At 38.4% G+C, this 25,950-nt stretch overlaps 1 protein-coding gene across 7 annotated transcripts in view; it reads left to right on the top strand.

Moving 5' to 3' along the window:
- The window catches only part of PDGFD (platelet derived growth factor D), a 232,761-nt gene that overhangs the window by 181,812 nt on the left and 24,999 nt on the right, over positions 1–25,950 (top strand). For 3 of the 7 annotated variants that reach the window (XM_084975899.1, XM_084975894.1, XM_021062718.2), the window contains 2 exons: positions 20,028–20,090; positions 24,069–24,267. In XM_084975899.1, coding sequence (XP_084832025.1) covers positions 20,028–20,090; positions 24,069–24,267 — 262 coding nt within the window. Of the gene's footprint in view, positions 1–20,027; positions 20,091–20,278; positions 20,611–24,068; positions 24,268–25,950 lie in introns of those variants that run through there. The other 4 variants (XM_084975896.1, XM_084975895.1, XM_084975897.1 and 1 more) reach the window with 3 other exon arrangements.

The raw sequence follows: 25,950 nt of genomic DNA, 5'->3' as shown, positions 1-25,950 counted from the left end.
TTATTAGACTTGGGGCCCTATGCATAGATTGTATTAAAACATCAATAGTCTGAATAAAAAAAAAGAAAACGAGTTCCCTCATGGTTCTATGGGTTAAGGATCTGATATGGTCTCTGCTGTGGGTCAGGCCCCTCCTGTGGTGAGGGCTGATCCCTGACCTGGGATCTTCCACATGCCTTGGGCACAGCCAAACAAACAAACAAATAAAATCAAAGGTATCAGTGGTCTGAAAGTGCCAGAATGGAGCCAGATGAAAGGCAGCTCACAGCCAGGTTCATTCCCCAGCCTAGCAGGCTTGTCAGGATTTTCAGAGCTCTCATCAGCGAGGCCTGGGAGGAGGGAAATATTGCCTTGGGGGAGAAGTACTGTCTTGGTCAGTCAAGGCTTCAAGACTGTCAAGGTTGTCCACAGTGATGCACGGTTCCAGAAGACATGGAGAAACAATTGTCTATCGGAAGTGACATTGTTTTTATGGTGCCCCAACTTAAAATTAATCTACTCAATAGTTTTTAAACTAAAACCACTCAACCAATGTCAGAAATCCAATTTAAAGTTTCCTTTTTATTTTTGAAGAGAATATGGAGTCCAGGTTAAAACAGCTCCCAAAAGCAATATTCTTTACTGTGTACAATAAATCATGAGCCTTCTATCCCATCAGTAAACTAAGAAGTTGGCAGAAGATAATGCAGTTTCTCTTGAGAGAAAAGATTCTTGTTAACCTATGTTCTTATCTTCTTTAAAAGTTTGTGGCATTTTTTTGGTTGTTGTTTCTCTTGAAAGGATAGTATCTTCCGCTTAATACCAGAGTGTTGGAGATGTTTTTTCTCTTCTTTATCCTAATGAAATCTAATTTACACATTGGCTGAATAATGACTATAGAGGTTGACGAGCCCCATAAAGGATGAGCAGAAATGAATGGAGCCATAGAAGGCAGTAAAGCAAATATCTAGCTTCCTTAACACAGCTCTGTTTGACACTGTGGATAAATAGACACTTTGAGAAACTTTGCTTCCTTCTTCTCTCACCCCCGTTTTACTCTCCATACTCAACAGGAAACATCCAGGACAGAGCTAAGAATAAAATGATTCTAATTAGATGGTTTTTGCCTGACCCAAATAGTCCTTGGCTTTTATATATTAAATGCTATTGCACAGTTCTCTCTCCACATCACAAGGAAATATGAAAAAGATCGCCTCCTTTTTCTTGTTCTCTTTGAGAACAGCCAAGTGGTAAAGGCAGAAGCACTCGGTACCATCGACACGCTGAATTAGGTGCTGTGAGAGAGAGTCTGAGACCAGCCCCGTGTGCTGCAACTGTTTCCTATCCAGTCTGCTTGGGGAGAGGCTCGGGGGTTTTCCTCTCCCCCAGTCTGGGTATCAAGAAGCTGTTAGAAGAGGCTGTTGGAAGCCTCCTCTAAACCTGTCAATCAGAATTACAGGGGTTCACCAGAGACCTCTCAAGGGCAATGAACTTCACATTAGGGCTGAGACTGCTATGGTCAGTATTTGAACAGGAGATGGTGTGAGCCGCACCATTAACTCCACCCAACCCTCAATCCTCCCTTCCCCACACTCCACCATGGGCCCTGGATTCTTTTCTGCAGGTAGGCAAAAGCTTTGAATTTCAATTGTATTATTTCTACCCATAAATATCCCATTAACAGAGTAGTGTACCTAATATTATGCAAAACCTCGCATCTAATTCAAGTAAAATCAAGGGAGAGATTTTGCAATGGTTGGATTTATTTTAAAATAGAGCTACCATAATTGGAAATAAAGACTGCTAGCTACTGATTTTGAGGATTACAAACAAAGGTTATATTTTGTGGAACTATGAACTAAATGACCTATAATGTCCTTCCTAACTTAGTATTTTATGTGAAAGGAAAGATTATATGGTAATATAGGGTGTATTTACTACATCTTCAAAAGATTACTTTAAAAGACGATTGTTAAAGAGACATCCTAAATTGTACAAAGTTTCCCCTGAATTTTTACATGTCAAATGTAGAGAACAGAGTGAATGCAGTTCAATGTATCAGAGTGTGTGTATTATTTTATATAAAATAGTTTTCCTGTGCAGAGGAACTATTTTAAATACCAGTGGCTTTTTCCTTAACTGAACTTAGACTTATGTTGTTGATCAGATATTGGAAGAAGAATTAATATTTTTCAAATGCATCTGATATGGGATTAACCCCATCTCACCACCCTTGGGACAATTTCTACCTTTTAAAAGTATAAAGGTACATACTACCTAAGATAATATTGGCTGAAATATTATAAGAAGTATACATTGTACTGAAACAGTCATTGGATCAGAGAACAAAGACTGGATATATTTTGTAGTAGCACTAGGGTTCAAGGTAGATGGATATCTCACTCCCACCTTGGACCCAGAAAACCACTGCTGTCTTCAAGTGAACTTCACCTGCTCCCTGTGTACCTTATATAGAACAGCCACTGATCCCTCTAGTATTTTCTTTCTTTCTTTCTTTCTTCCTCTCTTTCTTTCTTCTTTCTTTCTTTCTTTTTTTTTTTTAGGGCCACACCTGCGGCATATGGAAGTTCCTGGGCTAGGGGTCCGAATCAGAGCTACAGCTGCCAGCCTATGCCACACCCACAGCAACACTGGATCTGAGCTACATCTGTGACCTACACAGCAGCTCACAGCCACACCAGATCCTTATCCCACTGAGTGAGGCCAGAGATAGAACCTGCTGAATACTGGTTGGGTTTGTAACCCACTGAGCCACAACGGAAACTCCCCTCCAGTATTTTCAGTTGCCTCTGAAAACAACAGATTTTTCCTTGTCTTTCTCCAACGCTGATAGATTTGGGGCATAGCTGAGTAGAAATTGGGAGAGTACTGCAGAGAAAGGCAGTATTCATGGTCTGCCAGTGGTAGATTTAGGGAAGAAAAAACCATGTGACTAGAAATCATTCTAGAGGTTGGAAGACTATTTAGAGAAGGGCTAGCTTTTCTTAAAGCATGTGTTAGTGCAGAAAAAAATCTGAGCCAGGAGTCAGGAGACATGGAATCTAATTCTGGCTTTCTTGTGAGCTAAATGTGTCTCCACTGGAAAGTAATGGTTATAGACATTGATTCCTGAAATAGTTGTAGTTTGCTAAATTATGCTGCAGTAACAAACATCCCCAAAATTTCAGTGGCTTACAAAAAAGAGCTTGAGTTCCTATTCACGTTACATATCAGCTGCTCTTCACCTGCAGCTGTAATCCATGTATCTTCCCCATTTAAGACCCAGGCCTGAAGGATCAGCCCCATGTGGGACATGCAGCAGAGGGACAAGAGCAATGGGAGAACCACATAATGTGTTTTTTAAAGCTTCTCACATCCCATTAGTCAAAGGAAGTCACATGGCCAAGCCTGCCTCAATGCGGGCAGGAAGTACATTCCTCCCACAGGGAAGGCAACCAGGAGAAGCCCTGAAGACAGACCCAGTGAGGAGGGCAGCTCAGTGCCTGGAAGTTGAAAGCACTGGTCAGTGATATGGAAAGCCTCCTCCAGCTTCAAAATTATAAATCTTAATTCATGAGTTAGAAATACCAACAATTTGGATGTAGAAATTTTTTACCAAGAGATAAGAGACTCGTTAAAAGATGATCCAGTCTAAGAATGGGCTGAACTCCTGCATGCATTAGTTTACATAAGCATATATAGGTTTTCTATTTAAATTCCTTCAACTATTTCTAAAGCAAGTTCTGGACCTTTCTTAACAATTTTTGTTTGATATTTTGAAGAACACATTAATAACCGTTCTTTACATATGGGTGGTAATTACAACTGGCAAAGTACTTTTATATACATCTATTCCTGTCTCCTCTGCTCCTCACATGACCAAACTGACCATGTTTGTTTATTTCCTCTCTATTCCCTGCAGTATGCCTAAAACAGTACCCAGCATGTAGTATGTGGTTTGGTGGGGGATGGGGTGGAACTACCTTTGCAAAGAGACTAGTGGAGACAGTTTTGGGGCTGGAGGAATGCATCCTAACCTCAAGGAAAATGCCTAGTGGTTGCAAAAATGACCAGGCAGGAAATCAGAAAAACTCCTCTTTGAGTAGACCCAAACAATACTTTTATCTAATGTATCTCTGCTCAGTTCACATAGTGGTGGGGAGAGTAGAAGGAAATGATGTTAAAGCTTTCTGGAAATTTCAGAATTTCAGTTCACATTTTAGGTAATAGTATTAGGCTATTATTATAGGTTGGATAAACAAATCAAGATTTCTTCCAAGGAAAAAAATGTGAAAATGTGTCAAGCAGAAGGATTTTCTATGTGTCAGGTACTTTTCTCACAACCGTACATATAGACATCTATTTTATCCTCAGAACATTCTTCTGAGATAGATATTACCATTATCTCCATTTTCAGATAAGAATATCAAGGCACAGACAAACTTAGTAGTTGGTACAAGGACTCTAGCTGGTAAGTTGCAGAGTTGAGATTGAATCCAGAGTCAGCCTCCAGAATTTGAACCAGGTGATTCCCACCTTTGCAGAGATTTTAATACAGCCATCTTTCCAATAGAAAGGTAATATATTGGAAAGGCTGTACTGGTTTCAGAAAGTATGCAATACATGTCCACATAGGCCAGTGAATTTCACATGAGACATTTAATTTAATCCTTGGCTAACCCCATGGAGGAGAAAAAGGTATTTTTTTAAACTTGTTTAATTTTTATTTTTTATTAAAGTATAGTTGATTTACAATATTGTATTAATCTGCTGTACAGCAGTGATTCAGTTATATATGTGTACACATTCATTCTTTCCCATTTTGCAAATCAGGAATCTCAAACATAGAACGTTTACCTTGTTCAAGATCACACAGTCAGTATTCTATGTAAAATTCAATTCTGAGTGGTCTCTCTCCAAAGCAGCATTTTAAAAAATGCTCTAACACACTTACTGTCAAAATTCTTTTGCCAGCCAAACATCATTGCAATCTATTCTGCAAGGTGAATAGCAAGGACTTTCTCAGCCTCCCTGCACTTCATTTAAAGGCATGTGGCTTGCTTTTATTTTGTTTGCTCTTAGAGATCTGCTACTGAAAGCCATCCACGTGAGTTGTATTCTAGCATCTTTATAATCCCTGCTGGGATTAGACATAGTTTGTAGTAATCCCACCAAATCAATCCCTGCTGACCAGCCTCAGGGATCATCATAAAATACTTAAGGGATTCTCATCTATTGAATCCTCTCATCAGGCAAACATTCTAACTCTTCTTTGAAGAAGAAAGGTAATTTTGCATCCTGCTGGGGGATAAGGTAGAACTAAATTGTATTTGAATGGAGAATGCTATTATCATTTTAGGGGTTTGATTACCAAAATAAGGAATATCTCCTAATTCTGAAGTTGGCTTTGAAGACTATTGACATTCCAAAAAGTTTTTTTTCAAACCAGCAGCACTGAATTTCTTGTCTTCATTTTTTTCCCTCTTCTCATCTCTCGGAATAGCCATCTTTCCTTTACAGTTTATTTTCTAGAAAATCCATTATGTTGCTCAAGGTCACTGCATTCAAGGTGATAAAACTTTGTTTTTCCTCTCTTTCTTTCTTTCTTTCTTTCTTTCTTTCTTTCTTTCTTTCTTTCTTTCTTTCTTTCTTTCTTTCTTTCTTTCTTTTTCTTCCTTTCTTTCTTTCTTCCCCCATATACACAGAAAGAGATGCATATGAGTAGGAGCAAGGGAGCTGCGGTTGTATTAGAAACTAGCTCCCTATAGGTTAGTGTAATACAGTTCAGTATGTCCAGAGATGTAGGCTCCAGGCAATAGGATCTGCTGGTGACACTTACACGTGACCATTTGGGGGCTTAATTTCTTCCTCTTGTAGGCAAAAGATGGTCAGATTGAAAGCTCACTAAGAGCAGTGACCTTGAAGCTTTTTTCATTTCTGTATCTATAGCAACTTGAATCATGCAGTCACTGACAGAAGTCCATAAATGCCTACTGAATGGTTAAATGCCCTACCCTCCAAAAAAGAAAGAAAGAAAATGAAAAAGAAAAAGCAAAGTTGGCATTTAAGACCCTTTAAGGAGTTCCCGTCATGGTGCAGCGGAAATAAATCCGACTAGGAATCATGAGGTTGTGGGTTCAACCCCTGGCCTTGCTCAGTGGGTTAAGGATCTGGTGTTGCTGTGAGCTGTGGTGTAGGCTGGCAGCTATAGCTCCAATTAGACCCCTACCCTGGGAACCTACATATGCTGCGGGTGTGGCCCTAAAAGGACAAAAGACGAAAAAGAAGACTTATTTATCCTATTCTTTTTCCAGCCTCATTTCCTTCCTGGTACCTTGGGCACATTCCACTGAGTAGGACTCTTTGGGACCTTCTTGGGCAGGCCCTTCCCCCACATTCTCTGCTCTAGCTTCTCTCTGAAGTATAACGTATATTTTGTTGGAGGCTTACAGGAACATTGTGACCTGACCTCTGTGGGCAGCTACCAGAACAAAGGGCTTCTGCACCAAGAAGTCTGCAACAACCCCTGCCCCTCCCTCACTTTACCCTTAAAAATGCTTCGCAATTTTGTTTCAAGGAGTTTGGGATATTTGGGCCCATCTCCTTGCACAGCCATGCAGTAAACTTCCTCTGCTCCTAACCATGACGTTTCAGTTTGTTTTGGCTTCACTGTGCATAGTGCAACACACATAGCAACTTTCGCTAACACACGTAGCAAACTCACGGTTCCAAAATCATGCCACTTGCTGTCATAGTATATGCCCACTTTGCCACCTGCCCACTCGCCTTATCAAAAGCCCTGATTATCATCCCGGGGTCAACTCCATGGCCACTTCGTCTCAGATGCTTGTTCCTGGAGATCTTCTGTTACTCATTCTACAGGTATTTATTAACATTCAGCTGTGTAGCAGACTATATGCTAGGGCTTGACATAATCATCTCTTTTGATCATCACAGTAATCCAATGACTATTTATTCTTTCATTTAACTAGTATTTATTGAAAGCATGTTAGTTAAGAGACCCTGTTGTAAATACTGGGGGTTGAGCAGTGAGAATGTTAGAAAACACCCCACCCTCCAGGGTTTATATTCAAATGAAGCTACACAAACTTGGAAATGAGTACAGAAATAAATGAACAAGGTAATTTCACATAATGGTAAGCCATTAAGCTAATAAAAGTTGCTGATGTGAGAGAATGTTAAGAGTGGGGAATTAGAATTAATCTAGATGATAAATTCCTTAAGGGCCATGGCACACCTTATGCATATATGCATTTCCCAGTATCCAGCACAGTAAGTTACATACTCTAGCCATTCAAAAATCTTAGACAGAGAATAGAACTTTGAAACTAGTGATCTGTTAAGTTTCCTTCCAGCTCTAAAACTGTGCTGCTGAGAATACGAAATAGGCATAAGGTTTAAGTATGAGAATAAAGTTTGTTTTTTTTGCTTTTTAGGGCCACACTCGTGGCATATGGAGGTTCCCAGGCTAGGAATCTAATGGAGGCTATAGGCGCTGGCCTGCACTACAGACGCAGCAACTCGGAATCTGAGCCACATCTGCGACCTACACCACAGCTCACGGCAATGCCATGTCCCTGAGAAAGGCCAGGAATGGAACTCAAAACCTCATGGTTCCTAGTTGGATTCTTTTCCACTGCGCCACATTGGGAACTCCAGACATAAGGTATTCCTAAAAAAATCCATGTGCAGGTAATATCTCAACTACTCTAGGGCTTGGGCAACAACATAGTCAGCTCTGAATTTTCCCAATCCAGTAGAGGAGAAGCAATAGTTTACCCAGTCCCTAGAGTATTTTCCCTTTGACTTTGGAATGCATTGTAATTTTTTTGGCAGTAGAAATACCTTTGTAATTATATTTGGCTTAGATGAATGCAGCAGTGAATTCTTAAAGTACACAGCATGTGATAATATAGAAACATAGAGCAGGAAGCAAAGGAGGGCCAATCTAGGATTAAAATTTTGCTGTGCAAAGCCTAGTGTTTTCATTCACTGAAACTGCTAATGAATTTTGCTAATGTAATGACAGACAAAAGTTAACTGATGATAACCAAAAGTAAAAAGGAAATTGTAGAAGTCCAGTAACATGAACTCATAGGATTCAAACTGCAGGATCTCTGATTTAAACCACCATTTATCCTATTGAGAATGAATTTCCCAACCAGTAGGAGAAGACTTTGAGTTGTTCACTTAGGAGTGATGATGAAGTTATAAGGGATGAGCCCCACATCTGTTCATAAGAGGGAGGTCTCCTTCACTGGCTTTGATGACATTGTTGAGTTTTTCTCTGGGTAAAGCTTTACCAGCTGAGTGCTTGGCACTCAGCTCCAGGCAGCTCAGCTAGTGGGCCCAGGTCACAAGACTGCTTTTTGAAATTTTGCAAACTGCTTTGATTAGTTGCTAGTTGAGTAGAAAGTGAAAGAGGAAGGACAAGGTCAAGAATATGCTAATCTCACTTTTTGTGAAGTGTGATCTGCAGGGGGATGGGTGCTACGCTTTTCTTTCATACTTTACAGTAACCACCTCTCCAGTTTAACCGCTTAAATGAGTGTGGAAAGCACCTTACAGTCAGGTCAAGAAAAAGGTTGTCCTTTGAATTGACTGTGCCTTCATTTACATAGTTCTACGATATTCACATGTCTATTAAATATTTTACATTTGGTGTAGCCTAGAGTGCCAAATGATAATTATGATGGGTTGCAGCTCTGAAAGCATATTGGTCCAGTGTAGACCAGTACATATTAAGGATTAATAGGTACAGGAAAAAAGTGTCACCAAAAACACAAAGTCACCTCCCTAGGACATAATCATATTTTTAAAAAGAATGAACAGCTTTTTGAATGCTTTATGCCTATCTTGCGCTGTTTCTCTTATAAGGTGTTCCTCTTTATAAACCTATTGCTTGCTGAATAAACGTTTCATGAGTGGTTTTTTTCCTGTTATGTGACAAGCTGTGTTGACTATTGGACTTTAAGTGGTATTTTCTCCCTAAAGTAAAATCTTAGGAGTTTTAATTAGCAATGCAATAATTTGAGCTCATAGCGGAAATGACTTTAGCTAAAGGATTTTGGTGACATGGCTTTAATCTTCATAGCGTTTGTAATTCCCCTTTTTCTCTAATATTTGTTTTAATAATATAACTAGCTTTTGGCCAAGATGAGTATTACCCATTTATAGAATGCCTTTCAAGTACAGAGAAGTTTAACATTTCACACTCCTAGAGTGTGAATTTCAGCACAGTCATCCAATCAAAGTGAAATGGTTGGTTGAATTTTTAGTGGGAAACAGTACTTCCTCCATCAACAAAAAACAAAAACAAAACAAAAAAGAAAGAGTGCTTGCTATGTACCAAGCATTGTGCTAAGTGCACAGAAATGAAAATGTGAATAATTCAGGTCAATATTTCTCCTTTTCATTTCAAACTTGTAATTTTCCTAAGGTAGCAAAGTAATTTCCTCAGCCATCTATTTTAGCTTGGTAGTGTAAATAGTCTGTAAGATTAGCTTTGCAATATCAAAAGTACAATCTTTAATAATCTTCAGACTACTGGTGAACCAAACCAAATGTTCTTTTTGAAATGCATTTAAGGGATGTATGAAAACCTGTACTTAGCACAAATCAAGGGTATTTGTTTATCTTATAAAAGAATTCTTTTTAAATGAAAGAAGGAATAGTTCTGCAGAGATGAAAGAGCATGAAAAGTCAGTCTCTTAATAACAAGACTTGCTTCCATGGGCAAGTTCCTTAAGCATCTTGTCTCCCTGCTTCTTCATCTTTCAAAGCTGTAGAAATGATGAATGGAATAATGAATGGAAAGGCTTTCCTATAGGTCACATACTCTATGCTCCACAAAAAGCAACTGTTACTACAAAACAATTAATCATAGAGTTTTCTTAACACTAAGTAACTTCATTGTGTTTACAAAAGCTATTCACAAAATTTAAATCTGCACCTAGCTTTTCAATAACACAGTGAAGAGAGACCTCTGTCAGTACTTTTCTAGGTATAAGTTAAATGTTCGTTTATCACTTATCTGTATCAAACACCATGAAAGCTGTTAGTAAAGTTGTATCTTGCAATTTACAATTGTGTGTGTGTGTGTGTGTGTGCAGCCCTGTGCTAAGACATCCTTGTTTGATAAAGTCTTTTCACCATCTCTTCATCATCCATTGCTCCTCTCCAGGATCATTAGGCTTTCTTAAAGTTATGGTACACAAACAGTAATTGCTGATTGTTCACCCTCTTTCTATTCAGATAGACCTCTTCTCTTTACCTGCAAACACTCCTCAGACCTTTAGTTCTGAAGAGGCCTCTCATGACTCCCTCCAGGTGGAGGACCTCTTCTCTGCTTGCCAGAGCAACTTTCTTCTTTCTCCATTGGCCTGGCATTCACTCTCATCTTGGCTTATCCTACTGAGAACAACTTCCCAGACTAGAGTCAGTCTGAAGAAATCAGAAACTAATAAGTATAAACATTTGTTAAAAGAAGAAAAATTAATTTTTAAAAATATATTGACATAGCATTGGGAATATATGGATTATTAGTTGAAGCATCCTAGAAGTTCTAAATGAAGACACTGTATGTACTTTATTGTCAATAATGATAAATGAAGAAGTGGTAAAATTAACTTTTAAGTCAGTAGAAATCTGCAGCCATGTCATTTATGAGGAATATATTTTATTAAAGATATATTTGTTTTATTAAAATCATGTTTTCAACAATAGATGACTCATGCCCACAACTTCTTGTAACTCTAGCACATATGCTATTAAATTTCAAAGGCAAATTTCTCTAACTTCAAAAGATGTTCTTTAATTCTTGTTAATTATTGATCCTCGAGCTCTTATATTAAATGTTGCCAATAAAAGCTGGCCTCCAGCCAAGGCTTTTCCCAGATTACTTGTAAAAGAGTAAAAGAGCTGGTTTGATGATGAGCATGTAATGAAATATACTTGTAAAGGTTTGGTTCGATCACAGAGTTTAATTGAACCTAAGAGTTTTCAATCTTTGCTTCATCCTATTCCTGTAGACATTACGATGTTGATGTATCATTTCCACATGTTTTGCTTAGGCTGCATGCCAGAAATTCATGTCCTGGAGTATCAGATGTCTCACCCATGAAGTGATCCTTAGGGTACAGGGCTCCAAGTTTATCATTATCTGAATTTCGCTCAGTGGGTCATAAACTGAGCAGTGTCATGAAATGACAAATTCCCTGAAGGAATAGATGCTGTAGTGTATTTGCTCATTGTTTTATGAATCCTGACAAATCCCTCTGTGTTTCTTTTGCATTTCAAAAGAAACACCTTTAAGCATTAGCTCAGTCAGGAAGGACAGATACAATTAGGAGAAAGATTTTTTGCTTCTGTGGAGTGAATATAAAACAGCAAACAGAAGAAAAAATTTCAAAATTGGGGAAATGTCTTTTAAAACTTTCCCCAAATAAGTCATCCTTAGCAAGTTAAAGATTGTTCCAATTGATGCTTTTTCAAAAACCCAAGTAATGGCATATGTTTTGTTTTAAGAGGTGGTAGAATACAATCTCTGAGCAGAGAACAATTCATGGCTCATCTATTCACATATAGCATGATCACCTAGGATAAAATGAGATCCAGGAACAGGTGGTACAGTTAATTAACCCAAATATTTGGAATATTGACCCAGCAACAAGATTTAAAAGGCAGTTGTCCTCAGCTCCATTATCCAGGGACAGGAGAAGGATCCTTTTGAACATCAAGCACAGGAACTCAGTGAATAAATGTGTGCAGGCTTTCCTTGGTGGAGGAATGAGTAGATTATTCAGTTATCACCTTGTAATATACCTGCTCTCTGGGATGGCCTCAAGGTGACTGATGGCAAGTAAGGGTTATCTGGAGATATCCCTTCTGAAAATGGAAATTCTCATTCATATTGTATTTTTAAATAGAAGAGATTATTACTGAAAATATTCATTACCTATAATGCTATTTTATCCCAGCTATATTTGCTTTCAGCCTGTGGATAAACTGTCCTCAGAGCCAGACAAATGCCTGTCTGACCCTGAGCTGATTTCCTATTCCTATGGCTTTTATAAAAAATTGCATATTTCTGTGTCTGTTTTTAAAAACATCAAAAGTTCCTGTTGCATTGGCCTTGTTTTAGGTGGAGCCTAATATGATCATGCTAGAACAATTCTTTATTGTTCCATTTTTGAACAATTCTCTATTTAGTAATTGGTGAAAACCATGTCTATAATAAGAAGGCTTTTATTATCTCCCAGGGAATACATGGGTGACACCATTCAATCTAATAATATAAAGGTATAAGACTTCAGGGTAAATGATCACGTGCTACACCCATCCTACCCCGCCCCCAATCCTTTTTTATTTCCCATTGTTGTTTCAGTCCTGATTCAGTCAGAGAATCTGTACATTTTTCTAGCAAAATGTTTTATTGTTTTATAAGGAACATACTTTTTTTAACCTTTTGATTCGTAAGAATTTATTTTATTTTAAGGATGTTAACTGTTTACCTGTTGTATTTGTTACCAGTATGTTTCCTAGCTTGTCATTATGCTTTCAATTCTGTTTTTGGTACTTTTTAAAATTTATACAATGATTTGTGTCTATCAATTTTTATGATTTCTGGCTTTAGCATTCATGCTTGCAAATATCTCTTCCATACCACAGTTATATAAGTATTTATCTGTATTTTTATGCCATACTCTAAGATTTTATTTTTACGTGCCTCTGCAACTTTCTAGTCTATAACACTTTTCTCATACAAACCAAACTATGCATACTAAGCTGTTTAAAAAGTGAAGATCTGGGAACCATATCTATGTTTTCAAAACTACTCCAGATAGCAAAAGGCAGAGAATGAGGGAGTTTCATTTCAAAATGCCAAATGATGAGTTTCACTGCCAAAATATAATTATGAACTATTTCAATGTGAAGACATAGCTGAGAGTAAGTTAGTATAATTTATAATGCTATAAATCAATTATTATTAGATTAAGGCATTGCAGAATTAAGATGCCTATAATTATAGAATGATACATATCATTATTTGGTAGATTAGAAAGAGCATGTGACTAAGAGATATACAATAGCTTATTGGGTTCTAGTCCTGACTCCAGTAATAATTAGTTTAGAGATGATGGGCAGTTCATTTGACTCTTTGAGCTTCAGTTTGCTCAACTCCTAGGGAAGGCATTGGACCCCTGGATGACGTCAGTAAGGTACCCACAGCACCAGTGGGTACTGAGGGAACAAAGTAGCCCAAATATCAGCTCCTTTCTTCTAGGCTGGCACATCCTGCATTTCAGGAGCATGAGTTAAGGAAATCCACCTCTGAATTGGTACTGACCTCTTGGAGCCATCAGATGGTTATCTCTTCTCAGAAGAATGGGAACATGGCTTTTAAAGCACTTAGTCTGGGTTTGCTATAACAAACATAAATGTGTTTTTGTAAACTAGACTGTTTTGATACATTTTAAATGGTGGTGCACTGTTCTCTTTCATCATTTCTTGGAGTAATGCTAAGGCCTCCACTCTACCAGGAGCACCCATAAAAAAAGGAGTTTGTCTCTTATTAGCCTGAAGCTTGAAAAAACCAGCAGTCTTCCCAGGATGATATTAAAAGTGTGTAACAAACAGCATGTCAATGGGCGCCAACTGCCCAGAAAGGACTCTGGCTATAAACCACAGATCTTTCTCAACTTATGATAAGGTTAGGTCACATTGTAAGTTGAAACTATCATAAGTCAAAAATATACCACATCTGCCAAAATCGTGGCTTAGCCTAGCCTACCGGAAACATGCCCCGAACACTTACATTAGCCTGTGGCTGGGCAAAATCATCTAACACAAAGCCTATTTTATGTTAAAGTGTTGAATATCATGTATTTTATTCATTACTGCACTGAAAGTGAAAAACACCGTGGCTCTATGGGCATAGAATGGTTGTGGTGTATCAGTGTTTACCCTCGTGATCTCATGGCTGACTGGGAGAAAGTATACCACATGTTGTTAGCCTGGGATAAGATCAAAGTTCAAAATTTAAAGTGCAGTTTTTTACTGAATGCATATCACTTTCGCAGCATCATAAAGTCAAACCATCTTAAATTGGAGACCGTCTATATTGCTTTTCTTGCACTGGGAGAGCGGGGTGGGGTTGGTAGCAGCTGAACGTCTTTCCTGAAAGTGCACTGAAAACCAGAGAATTTAGTGTTAGGGCAAGTCCACATGCTCCACACACAGTGAGGCCAAACAAGCCAAAATGTCTGAGTTTGGAGCAGAGAAAGGTTTATCGCAAGGCCATGCAAGGATAGCATGACTCATGACCCAAAAATATCTCAGACTCCCTGAAGCAAAATTGCAAAGCCTTTGTAAAGACAGGGTGAAGGAGGACCCTGGCTGGTTGTGGCAAACTTCTTGGTGCAGAGATGTTCTTTGTTCTTGTAGCTGCCCACAGAGGTCAGGTCACAGTGTTCCTGTAAACCTCCAATAAGATACATGTTAGACTGCAGAGAGGAGCTAAAGCAGAGAATATGGGGGAAGGGCCTGCCCCGGGAGGGCCCCATAAGTTCCTGCAGGGTTACATTAGAGTGTGTACCAAAACTAGCTAGGAACTTGGGACAGAGTGGAGGACAATAAACAAGGTCGCTGCCCTTCTAAAGCATGCTTTCTAGTTGGGGAAGAGACAGATTAACAATAAAACAAATAGAAAATAATTTCGGATCGTCGTAAATGCTGCAAAGAAAATTAAGCAGGTTAAATGGAGTGACCAAGAGTGGAAGTATTTTAAATAGAGTGTTCAAAGAAGGTTCTCTAAATATTTGATACTTGAACAGAGAACTAAATGGTGAGGAGCCAGTCACAGAAGATTTGGAGAAAGGGCATCCCAGCCAGTAACAGGTTTAGACCTGAGGGGAGAAGCTTGGAATATTCTTTGAAAGACTGTAAGCAAGCAAGTGTAGTGAGAAAGTTGGGGTGAGTGAGAAATCGAGGGCATCAAATCCAAGAAGGACACCAGGCAGTGAGGGAAGCAGTGGTCAGCTCTTATAAAACCAGATCCTGAGTGCAGTGGAAAGGTATTTGAGGAGTTCCCTGGTAGCTCAGCGTGTTAAGGATCTGCCATTGTTACCACTGTGGCATGGGTTCAGTCCCTGGCCAAGAATTTACGGATACTGTGGGCACAGCCAAAAAAAAAAAAAAAAAAAAAAATCAAGAAAGCTATTTGAGTGTCTTAAGCTCAAAGAAGACAACAGAGGTGAGTTGATGTATAGAAAAAAAAAAAAATATTACCAATGAAATAGAATCAAGAACCAAGAAATAGGAGTTCCCGTCGTGGCGCAGTGGTTAACAAATCCGACTAGGAATCATGAGGTTGTGGGTTCGGTCCCTGCCCTTGCTCAGTGGGTTAACGATCTGGCGTTGCCATGAGCTGTGGTGTAGGTTGCAGATGCGGCTCAGATCCTGCGTTGCTGTGGCTCTGACATAGGCTGGTGGCTACAGTTCCGATTAGCCCCCTAGCCTGGGAACCTCCATATGCCACGGGATCGGCCCAAGAAATAGCAAAAATAAATAAATAAATAAATAAAGGGGGTTTTCTTTATAAAAAAAAAAATTCATACAAATCTATAGCAAAAAATAGTAACAATCTGATTTAAAAGTGGGCAGAGGACCTAAATAAACATTTTCCCAAAGGCATAGAAATGATCAACAGGTACATGAAAAGATGCTTACCATCAGTAATCATCAGGGAAATGCATATCAAAACCACAATGAAGTATCACCCCACACTGTTAGGATGGCTATTATCAAAAATACAAGAGACGACAAATGCTGAGAATGTGGAAAAAAAGGAACCCTAATACAATATTTTGGCGGGAATATAAAGTAGTGCAGCCTCTATGGAAAGCAGTATGGAGGTTTCTAAAATATTAAAAATAGAACTACCGTATGATCCAGCAATCTCACTCCTGGATAAATATCCCAAGGAAAAGAAGTCACTATATTGAAGCAATATCTGCATCCCCACATTCATTACATTATTCACAAAGGCAAAGACATGGGAACAACTTAAGTGTCCATTTATGGATGAATGGATAAAGAAAGTGTGATACATATATATGTGTATAATATCTATATTGCCTATGTTATATATATATTTTATATTACATGTATGTGTATGTGATAGAATTTTATTCAACTATGATAAGGAAGGAAATCCTTCATTTGTGATAACATGGATGGACCTTGAGGACATTATGCTGAGTGAAATAAGTAGTCAACAGAAAAAAAAAGCAGTAATTGTGTGATTCACTTATGTATGGAATCTTTTTTTAAAAAGTGAATGATAGTCCTTATAAAAATAAAATTCGGAACTTCCAAACTTTAGCCCTGAAAGGAGAATCTTGGCTTGGGGAGGAGCACAGCAATTTTACTTTTACTTCTCTATATAGAAATAGAGAGTAGAATGGTGGTTGTTAAGGGCAGAAGTGTGGGGGAAATGGTGAGATGTTGGTACAAATTTCTAGTTATGAGATGAATAAGTTCTAATATACATAATGGCGACTTGACTGCAGTATTACATACCTGAAAGTTGCTAAAAGAATCCATCTCAAGTGTTCTCGCCACACACACAGAGACTCAAGTAACTCTGGAGTGATGAATGTATTGCCTTATGATGGTAATAAATATTAGCAATATATATATATATATATATAACCAAATTATCACATTATATACCTTAACCTTGCACAATGTTTTATGTCAATTATTTCTTAATAAAGCTGGGGGGAAAAGATAATTCCAGCTGTCATGTGGAATTTGGATTCTAGTAGAAAGGGGTAGAAGCATTGAAAAAATTAGCAGGCAATTGGAAAACGTGCTAGTATCTCGGCCTTAGGAGGTTATGGGGAAAGAGATGAGAATGATCATATTGAGGATAAATTTAATAAGTAAAATTGCTGTGCTCCTCCCCAAGCCAAGATTCTCCTTTCAGGGGTAAAGTTTGGAAGTTCTGAATTTTATTTTTATAAGGACTATCATTACCTTTTATTTTAAATATCATTTATAAGTAATAGCGAACTTTTATTTTTACCTAGGACTTAATGAAATCCTTTATCATTTGGACCTATTAAAATTTGTGACTTGAATCCTGTAGCCCAAATAGTGAAGAAGATAATGTTTTCAATAAATGGTGCTGGGAAGACATTTAAATGCAAAAGAATGAAATTGGACCCTTATCTTACACTACTTACAGAATTTACAAAAAACGTTCCACCACCGTCTGCTTTTATGTCTTTCCTGCCTTTTTTTTTAATTAACTCCCTTTTTGCACTCTGTTCTATCATTTTTCCTCCAGACATACAATTATCTGAGCTAGGTGTAATGATGTGAAAGATCACCACACTATTTGTACTTGGGGAATGAGTTCTGAAAGTCAAAGCTCTGCCAGAAGATGGTTATGTGATACAGAGCATCCCATTTATCTCTATGAGAATTGGTTTTCTAATAATTAAAATGAAGAGATTGGGCAAGATAATCCTAAAAATTATTTCCAGTTCCCAAGTTTTTAAGATTGTGTCTCTTCCGATTTTCACATGTGGTCAGCATAATCCATTACTTGCTTAGTCAATTACACAGTCGTATATGTCAGCCATTTTTATGCTGATGATTCCCAAATTTATATCTTAAGTTGAAGACTCTCTCATGAGGTCCATTCTCATATAGCAAATGGCTTCCTGACCATCTCTACCTGATTATTGCATAAGCACCTCAAAGGCCTGCTGTCCAACGTGATTCATTAACTTTCCCCAGCAACTTGTTCCTTTTTCTGTATATTTTCCTCACATTCTCTGGAGCTCTCTCTCTGGAGACTGAATCTTCTACTCTACCTTTGACTGAATATTCTGCTCTACCTTTCTTGCAAATAACCATCTACTTACTCATCTTCCTATCTGAATCTACAAGACTCAACTCGAGAGGCACCTTATGCAAAATTTTTCCAAGCCTACCTCCTCTGCAGGTAGAATTTTCTACTGCTCATAGTATCCTAATTAATATCACAGCATGCCTGAGCTTATTCACCTGTATATTTATATATCTACATTTTGAACTCCTTGAAGGCAATGATAGTTTCTTATTTCCTGGTGATCCTACCCTTAGCTTAGAATGTGTCATGGAAGATGATTAACAAATATATAATGAATGAGTAAAACTGAAAATTCTGTGATGTGAGAATTGCTCTTGTCATTATCTTACCTAGAATATGTTCTCCCACCGTAAGCTCTTCAAGACATGGAGAAGCCATTGGCTTTCTTGCTTGGTTTCACCTGTTGACCAGTTTATGATGACTCATATAAATGCCAGCCTTCATTTGTTTGCACATATTCTTGTGCCATGAGAATTCAGTGTCCTTTTCATGTGTATCCTGTTTTGCAGGCAGTAGAGACCACATGTTTTTTTTTTTAATTTCTTTTCTGTCTTCCCTGAAGTTGAGATTAGAGTAATGATGTCCAGTCAGTTTTTAATAGATGTTCATTCTTTGAACTCCACCTTTGCCTCCGTTCCCTCTGGTAAAGAACTGAAAAGTTATTCAAGGTAGACATTTATACATAAATCAGTCTCATCATGAACAAATAACAAATATACTTCCAGCTCCTCAAAATATTGAGAAATTTAGACCTGATACTTAGCTCTTATTCAGAGAAGTATAGTTGGGTGAATAAGCTGTCAAATTTGAGTGACTGAATTTTTCTCAGCATCATCTGAAAATGCCTCACACTCCCTGGTCAGGCTGGAAGAAATTAACCAAAGTGATTTATTTTAGCAGTGTCAAACTATCTGGGGAAAAAAAAAAAAACAAAAAACGGGAGTTCCCGGCATGGCTCAGTGGTTAACGAATCCGACTAGGAACCATGAGGTTGCGGGTTCGGTCCCTGTCCTTGCTCAGTGGGTTAAGGATCTGGCGTTGCCGTGAGCTGTGGTGTAGGTTACAGATGCGGCTCGGATCCCACATTGCTGTGGCTCTGGTGTAGGCCAGTGGCTACAGCTCCGATTCGACCCCTAGCCTGGGAACTTCCATATGCCGCGGGAGTGGACCAAGAAATTGCAAACAAATAAACAAACAAAAAACAAAAACTAAACAAAAAAAAAAAAAAAAAAAAAGAAAAGAAACTATCTGGAACTTGTAAAAATTACAGAATCAGCTTTCCTTTCCGTTATGTTTTTAAAACTTACTGGTGATAGTGTAATTAACATGAAAGTCACAGACAAATAGGAAAGTCCTTTGCCTTATAAGAGAAGTTTCTTCCTCTGAGGTCCATTGCTGTCACAAATCCTTAAGGCTTCACTGACATAACTGACTTTCTCAGGTCTGCTCTTTCTCTCCTCAATTGAGTAGTACTTTGTCACTCCCACAGTCATTTTCTTCCCCCTGACATTCTTCCCGACATTTCTTGATAGGAATAGCGCTTTGTCTGTTAATTTACCTTTGAAAAGATCACTGATATTATATACTTGCTCGGTAGGCAGGATTGAAACATGAACATATGCAGAACATAGTTCAAACCAAATAAACATTAATACTGATAATAATAATTGTTACTCTTTATTAAGGGCTCTAATAAGTGCTAGTAGCAGTTATATAATATGTTCAATTCTCAAAACAACCCTATAATTTAAGTATTTCATACGAGCCACTTACAGAAGAGGGAGAGAAGGATTGGAGAGATTAAATAGATTTCCTGAGGTCACATGGTCAGTGGATGCCTGAGTTACAATTTGAACTGTCTGTGCAGCGTTTCATTTCACCAGTGCTTATAAGTAAATGTAAATGCAGTTGTCCACGTCTTGAATGACAGGGATTCTTGAGGAGAGGTGCTTAAGACAGACGGTGACCTGTTCAGTAGGAATGTAGCTCGTATTCCTGTTGTCACTTAGTTGGAAGAAGATTCAGATGGCTGAGGTGAAACTGTGCATGTAATGAATCGAACAGAGGTTTGCCTGACTCACATGGCTGTTTCTTTGCCTTCTAGGAAGATTTCCAACCTGCAGCAGCCTCAGAAACCAATTGGGAGTCCGTCACAAGCTCTATCTCAGTAAGTAATTTCTTTTCTGTTCCCTGTGAAAACAGCTGCTGGAGTAGTAGCTGAGGTCAACCCTGGAATGACTTCAGCTGCATGAAGGATCTGGGGCTTGACCCACAGCCAGATCTCAAGCATGTGTTCTTCCATTTCATTTACGTTATAGTGGGCTATGTCAGACACCCCTTTTCCTTCTCTTTCAGAAAGGCTTCCAGGAAATGTTAACATCCATCGTAGGAACCTGGGACAGACAGTGACTTAAGTATTTATCAGTTGCAAAGCAGAATGTTCCAACTAAAGGACTGTCCAGACATATCAAATGTATGAAACTGCTCCAGGGCCCAGACTCAAGTGGGGAATTTTGAAATAGTTTTTTTTTTTAATATTCCAGGGGAAGCTGTTAACCTTTGCATTTTCAAGGATCTTTTCAGACATGAAAAATCCCAATGTTTATGGTAAGATAACTTAAGTGCAAGCCAGGCTTGTATTCTGTTTGGCTTGGAAATAAAACATAATTTACCCTGAAATTGTAAAATGGTTTGAACCCCATTTTTTTCTTCCAAATTTAGTCATTTCTCAGTATTCTGTCTACTTATCTCCTTTGTACAGAAAGAGCAGACTTTGTTTTCACCAATCCTGCAAGTAACACTTATGTAGCAATAAACTGCAAGATAGTGAATTCAGTTGTTCATTAAAAGATTAAGAGCATGAAGAAAGCTTGTCCATGTGTTCTAAAGTGGGTTAGTGTAGCTGAGTCAGGGTTGATTTCCTTTTTTCCAGAAGTGATATTCTGTTTTTTGTTCTCAGGGGGATTTTTAAAAAATTCCCTTAAAGGCTAGGATTTCCTCAGCTATGGACTCATGGCTATTTAATTTATCTGGTGTGGCTGCTGGACTAGCAAATGATCTGAATGAGATCAGTGAGGTCCCTAATGGTGATATTAAGAGTGTTTTATTAGTTTCTGAAAGTCAAGAATTCATGCTCTGAACTAACTGAATGTAGGCAATCATTATCAGGCAGATGAAAATTAAAATAAGGCAGGTGATCCTGGGGAGCTGGAAGGGTAGGCAGGGGGCTTGGGCAGTTAGCAGTTTGAGACTGACAATTCAAGCAAGAGGCCAATGGCAGTTTTTGCCATTAGGACCTAGTGTGCTGTACTCTGTCAAAGGATCCTCTGGCTTTCAAGTACAATATGGGCTACCTAATCATTCCTGCCTCAAGGGCAGAAATTACAAACTTAAAGGACCCTTCACTCATTTAGGATAATCCAGGTCCTCTTAAAGACAGTTGTCCTGTCCATTCAGCACATCTGCAGAAGCTCAGCGCTTGATCCATATCCACTGGAAACTCTTCTGGGTTGAGTACCACGTCTGGGTTCTGCTGGGTCCTCCAGGAAGGCCAAAGAGACCTCGCTTATTTTCTCAGCATTAGATTTTCAAGAACCTTCTAGAATATGAGCAAGGGCCCTTGGAGCTTCCATTTCCTTCTTTATAAACCAGTCTTTGTTTTTGTTAAAACTGATCTATAGATTCTAGAACATTTTTTTACAAATTGTCATCATTTTAAAATAACACACTTAGCTATAAAATTGATTTTCATTGGGAGTTCTTATTGTGGCTCAGCGGTGATGAACCCAACTAGTATCCATGAGGCTGTGGGTTAGATGCTTGGCCTCGCTCAGTGGGTTAAGGATCTGGTGTTGCTGTGAGCTGTGGTATAGGTCACAGATGAGGCTCAGATCCTGTGTTGCTGTGGCTGTGGTGTAGGCCAGCAGCTGCAGCTCTGATTTGACCCCTCGCTCAGGCATTTTCATATGCCGCCTGTGCGACCCTAAAAAGCACAAAAAAAGGCAGAAAAATTGATAAGATCAAATTTATGGTGCAATTGAAAGAAGTACGCTCAAACTCCTATTTCTCTCAGAAATACTTTTAAAATAATTGCCTCGAAACAAAAACATTCTGGTGGGTTGATTAGTCACTCACTCAGCTAGTCACTCATATTTTCTGAACCATCATTAGTGTTTGAAGTCAAAGCTTCAAAAGAGCAGTAAAGCTCACACACTAGGACCCTTTTGCATTTTACCTGTGGTTGGATTCGCTTTTCCGACAAATAGAAGAGATTAGATTTTCCTCCCCCTCAGGGACTAAGAGCCCCTGCACAGCTTTCTCTTGTAACGATATCTGGATACACACGACACCCTGGGTTCTGTTAGGACCAACCCCAGGAAACTGCTTGCCAGGAGGGTCCCAGAGCCATTGTAAGAGGCTTTCACTTGTGTTTGAATGGCTTGATTGACATTGTTGCTTTTGTTTCAAAAAGAAGAATTTTAATTGCAAAGCCTTTAGATGCTGCCATGCACCTAACTGTGGCCCGTTCATGTTGATATTTTTGAATCTTAGACCCACATTATTGTGATACAAGGCTAACTGTAAATCATTGAGTGAATATGAGCCAGGTGGACTCTAGATCCAGACAATACAAAGCTGAGTGGGAATTTGGAATTTGGGTGCTAAATCATAAATTTAGCCACCGTTAGCATATGATGCCAAAAGGGATATGAAAGACAGAAGTGATGTGCTTCCATAAGAGTTTAGCTTCTATCAGCTCTACACACACACACACACACACACACACACACACAAATAGACGCACACACAAACACCTCCTAGATTAAAGAGCTGGCCTGATATCCTCACCAGTCTCTCTCATGTCACACACTCTACTCCCTAAACCCTATCTTCCCCCTACTCCCTTTCCCCTACCGCATATATTTGCATATTTGACATCTCCTAAATGATACCATGGTAGGTTATGAGTTTATAAAACCTCTTAGTTTTTCTAAAGAGGAACTTTTCCTCTAAGAGCAAGTGATCCTTTGGGGACCTTTGGGTGTTGGTTAAAAAGAGAAAGCATTACTTGAGAGTGAGAATATCAGCGTGGGCTTTGCTGCCTGGGACTGTATGATGCATATGCATTGTATTTCTCAATAGTAACGCAGCTAAGTTTCAGAATGCAAGTTTTTGTTAATTTCTGTTTTTCCTGTAGTGTTATGAGATGTTCACCCTTGAGGGATCTGATTTGTTTGGTGGTTTCTTTAAAGACATTTCAAAATCATTTGAGACAATGTGCTTTCTATTTCCTTGTTAACGGGCCATGAATTTTTACAGAGATGTTTGACTCATGGCTCATTTACCTCTAGATTGTACAAGGGTTAGTGAAGTAAATGCTTGGAAACTTATGTGGGGATATAGTCCATGGTAGAATACATAATCCCTTCCAGATTTTCAATGATGTTGCATTCTTCATTTAAAGAGTATTCCTGAGAATGGTTTAATGGCAACTGGGATCCCTAGCAAGCTGCAGCACTTAAAATGCACACATAAGCACACACACACACACACACACACACACACCCATGTGAATCTTCCACTCTTAAGTCAAGAAAGCCAGTTTCATGGCTAATTATCCTGTTGACAATAACTGGTTAAAGTGCCACATTTTGTCAAGATGTGTCTAATTCAAACACTACTCAAAGAACATCTGTGGTGCTAGGTAAGCTATAAAGAGGAGATATTGAGGCTAAACATGGGAATATGAAATGGATTTCATGGAAAGAGTTCAGAATTTACATGCTCACCATTTTTTGATGATATTGACATGGATGATTTGGGACCTTAAACCGAGACATTGGATGACTTATTTTGATATTTCCATTTTTATCTGTTTTTAATGATTACAATTCAGAGGTCCTGGAAATATTAGAATCTGTCTGTTTTTTGATTTGCAAAAAAGTGAATGACTATGATTTACCAATTAATTGTTCCTATTTAGGAGTATGGCAAGACTATGGCATAGTGGCTTAACATGATGTTTATAAGCATGATGTCTTATAATCAGAAGTCTGTTTATGTTGCTTCCATATAGTTGTGTGACTCTTGTATTTCATAGCAATGGACTTTTTTCTGAGTACACTGAGCTGTATGTCACTCTTAGGGGGTATCCTATCACTCTCCATCAGTAACGGACCCCACTCTCATTGCGGATGCTCTGGATAAAACAATTTCAGAATTTGATACTGTGGAAGAGCTTCTCAAGCACTTCAATCCAGAATCATGGCAAGAAGATCTTGAGAATCTGTATCTGGACACCCCTCATTATCGAGGCAGGTCATATCATGACAGGAAGTCAAAAGGTAAGAAACAGAGCCTTGGAGGTTCTTCATAAGCAGATAAAAATATTCATAATAGTAAGTAAGGATTTGCAATGCAGTATATTTAATTCAGTAAATCTGATGTTTTTCCATTATCAAATATATTTTTCACAGCACCTTCAAATAATGTTCTGTGTTTCACCCAAACAGTGTTGTTTGTATGAGACTAAGGAAGGTTTGATCATAGTCAAAAACCAGTCATAGTCTGGAGCTAGAAAAGACCTTATAAAATCATCTGGATCAACTTTAGGCTTCTTGGCATGAAGGCATTATCAGTTCCACCATAAACAGTGGAGACAACCAAAGCCAGGGAGTAAATAACTTCAAAGGCTGCATGGCACAGGAGAGGAAATACAGATCATGGTCTTTTGCCTTCAGTAGCAGTGTATGAAATACTCTCCCGAACCTCTCTGATAGACATAAATGAGGACCCAGTTAGTGTTGGCAGGAGAGGCTCCTGGTAAAACTGTGGTCAAAACTCTGCAAGATTTCAACTCTGCCCATTCGATGTGTTCTAAAACTTGTCATGCAGCCCTACTATGTGCTCGGTGCCCTTGGTGGTTCATAGGATATAAATGTCCTGAAGACCTGGGATATTTTGGACATGTGTGAATGCACACATTCAATTGGAAGATTCAGGAAAGCCAAAGGAAGGGAGAAGAAAAGAATGTTTGGGCAGAGTTAAAACAATAATATTTAAATTCTTAAAACATAAATAAGGACTACATCTGAGTGATATGATCTTAGGATGTGAATGTTTATTTGGATGTTTTACTCAAATTAATAGAGAAATAATGTGTAATTTCCTATTACTGAACAAAACAATAATTTCTAGTCTATTAGGTTCTTGTTTTGGTTGATAAGATTTTTTATCATGAAATTTTTCTCTAAAAGATTTCAAGGCTGGCTTGCATCATAGATGTAAAGGTATTTAGTACAATGAAGCCTATTTTCTATGTTTTGTAGTAATGGATACTTTTAGAAACCATGAACCTGGGCCCTTTTGTAGATAAGGTTTGTGTTGGGAAGCACAACCTATTATAACATGTAGGCTAAGATGATTAATTAAGTAACTCCTGCTTAGGTCTGCTGCTTATGGCTTAGGTCATAATCTTCTATACTTAAAGTACATAGCTAAGTGGGGACAACGAAGTTACCAGTGGCCCAACGTTAGTGAGATATACCATGTGCAGAGCAGTGTAACTCTCAAATCGAATTTCCCCAGGGCTCATATCATATTCAACTCAAAGAAGAAATTGCTTTTCTGTAAGGCATTGCTGTCTTTGAATCTCTATTAGGTCAACTTGAAGGAAAGGAAAATATTCACAGTGTTTTGAAAACCATAGGGGAAAAAATATTAGAAATAGTATTGGACAAAGAAATGATAAAATCTGACTCTGTCTTCAAGTATCTTAACTACTACAGCTGTTTGACATATGTATTTCTAAATACTAAGATTTTAAAATCATGTTAATCTATTACTTATTTTTCTTTAGAAATTATGTTGGATGGGAGGCAGGGTGTCTTGGTTCAAATCCTAACCCTGCTATTTACAATTTTTGTGATTTTTCAGCAAATCATTAATTCTCCCTGAGCCTCAGTTTCCTCATTGGCAACATTTGTATGATAACACCTACTTCTGGGATTTGTTAGTAGTGCCATAAA

This window comes from Sus scrofa, chromosome 9, assembly GCF_054392235.1.
Source record: "Sus scrofa isolate SSC_HxYL_T2T_F1_AM1 chromosome 9, Sscrofa_HxYL_maternal_Yorkshire_Landrace_v2.0, whole genome shotgun sequence".
Classification (NCBI taxonomy): domain Eukaryota; kingdom Metazoa; phylum Chordata; class Mammalia; order Artiodactyla; family Suidae; genus Sus; species Sus scrofa.
The sequence above is the reverse complement of the archived record's forward strand: the minus strand, read 5'-3'. Positions and strand labels throughout refer to the sequence as shown.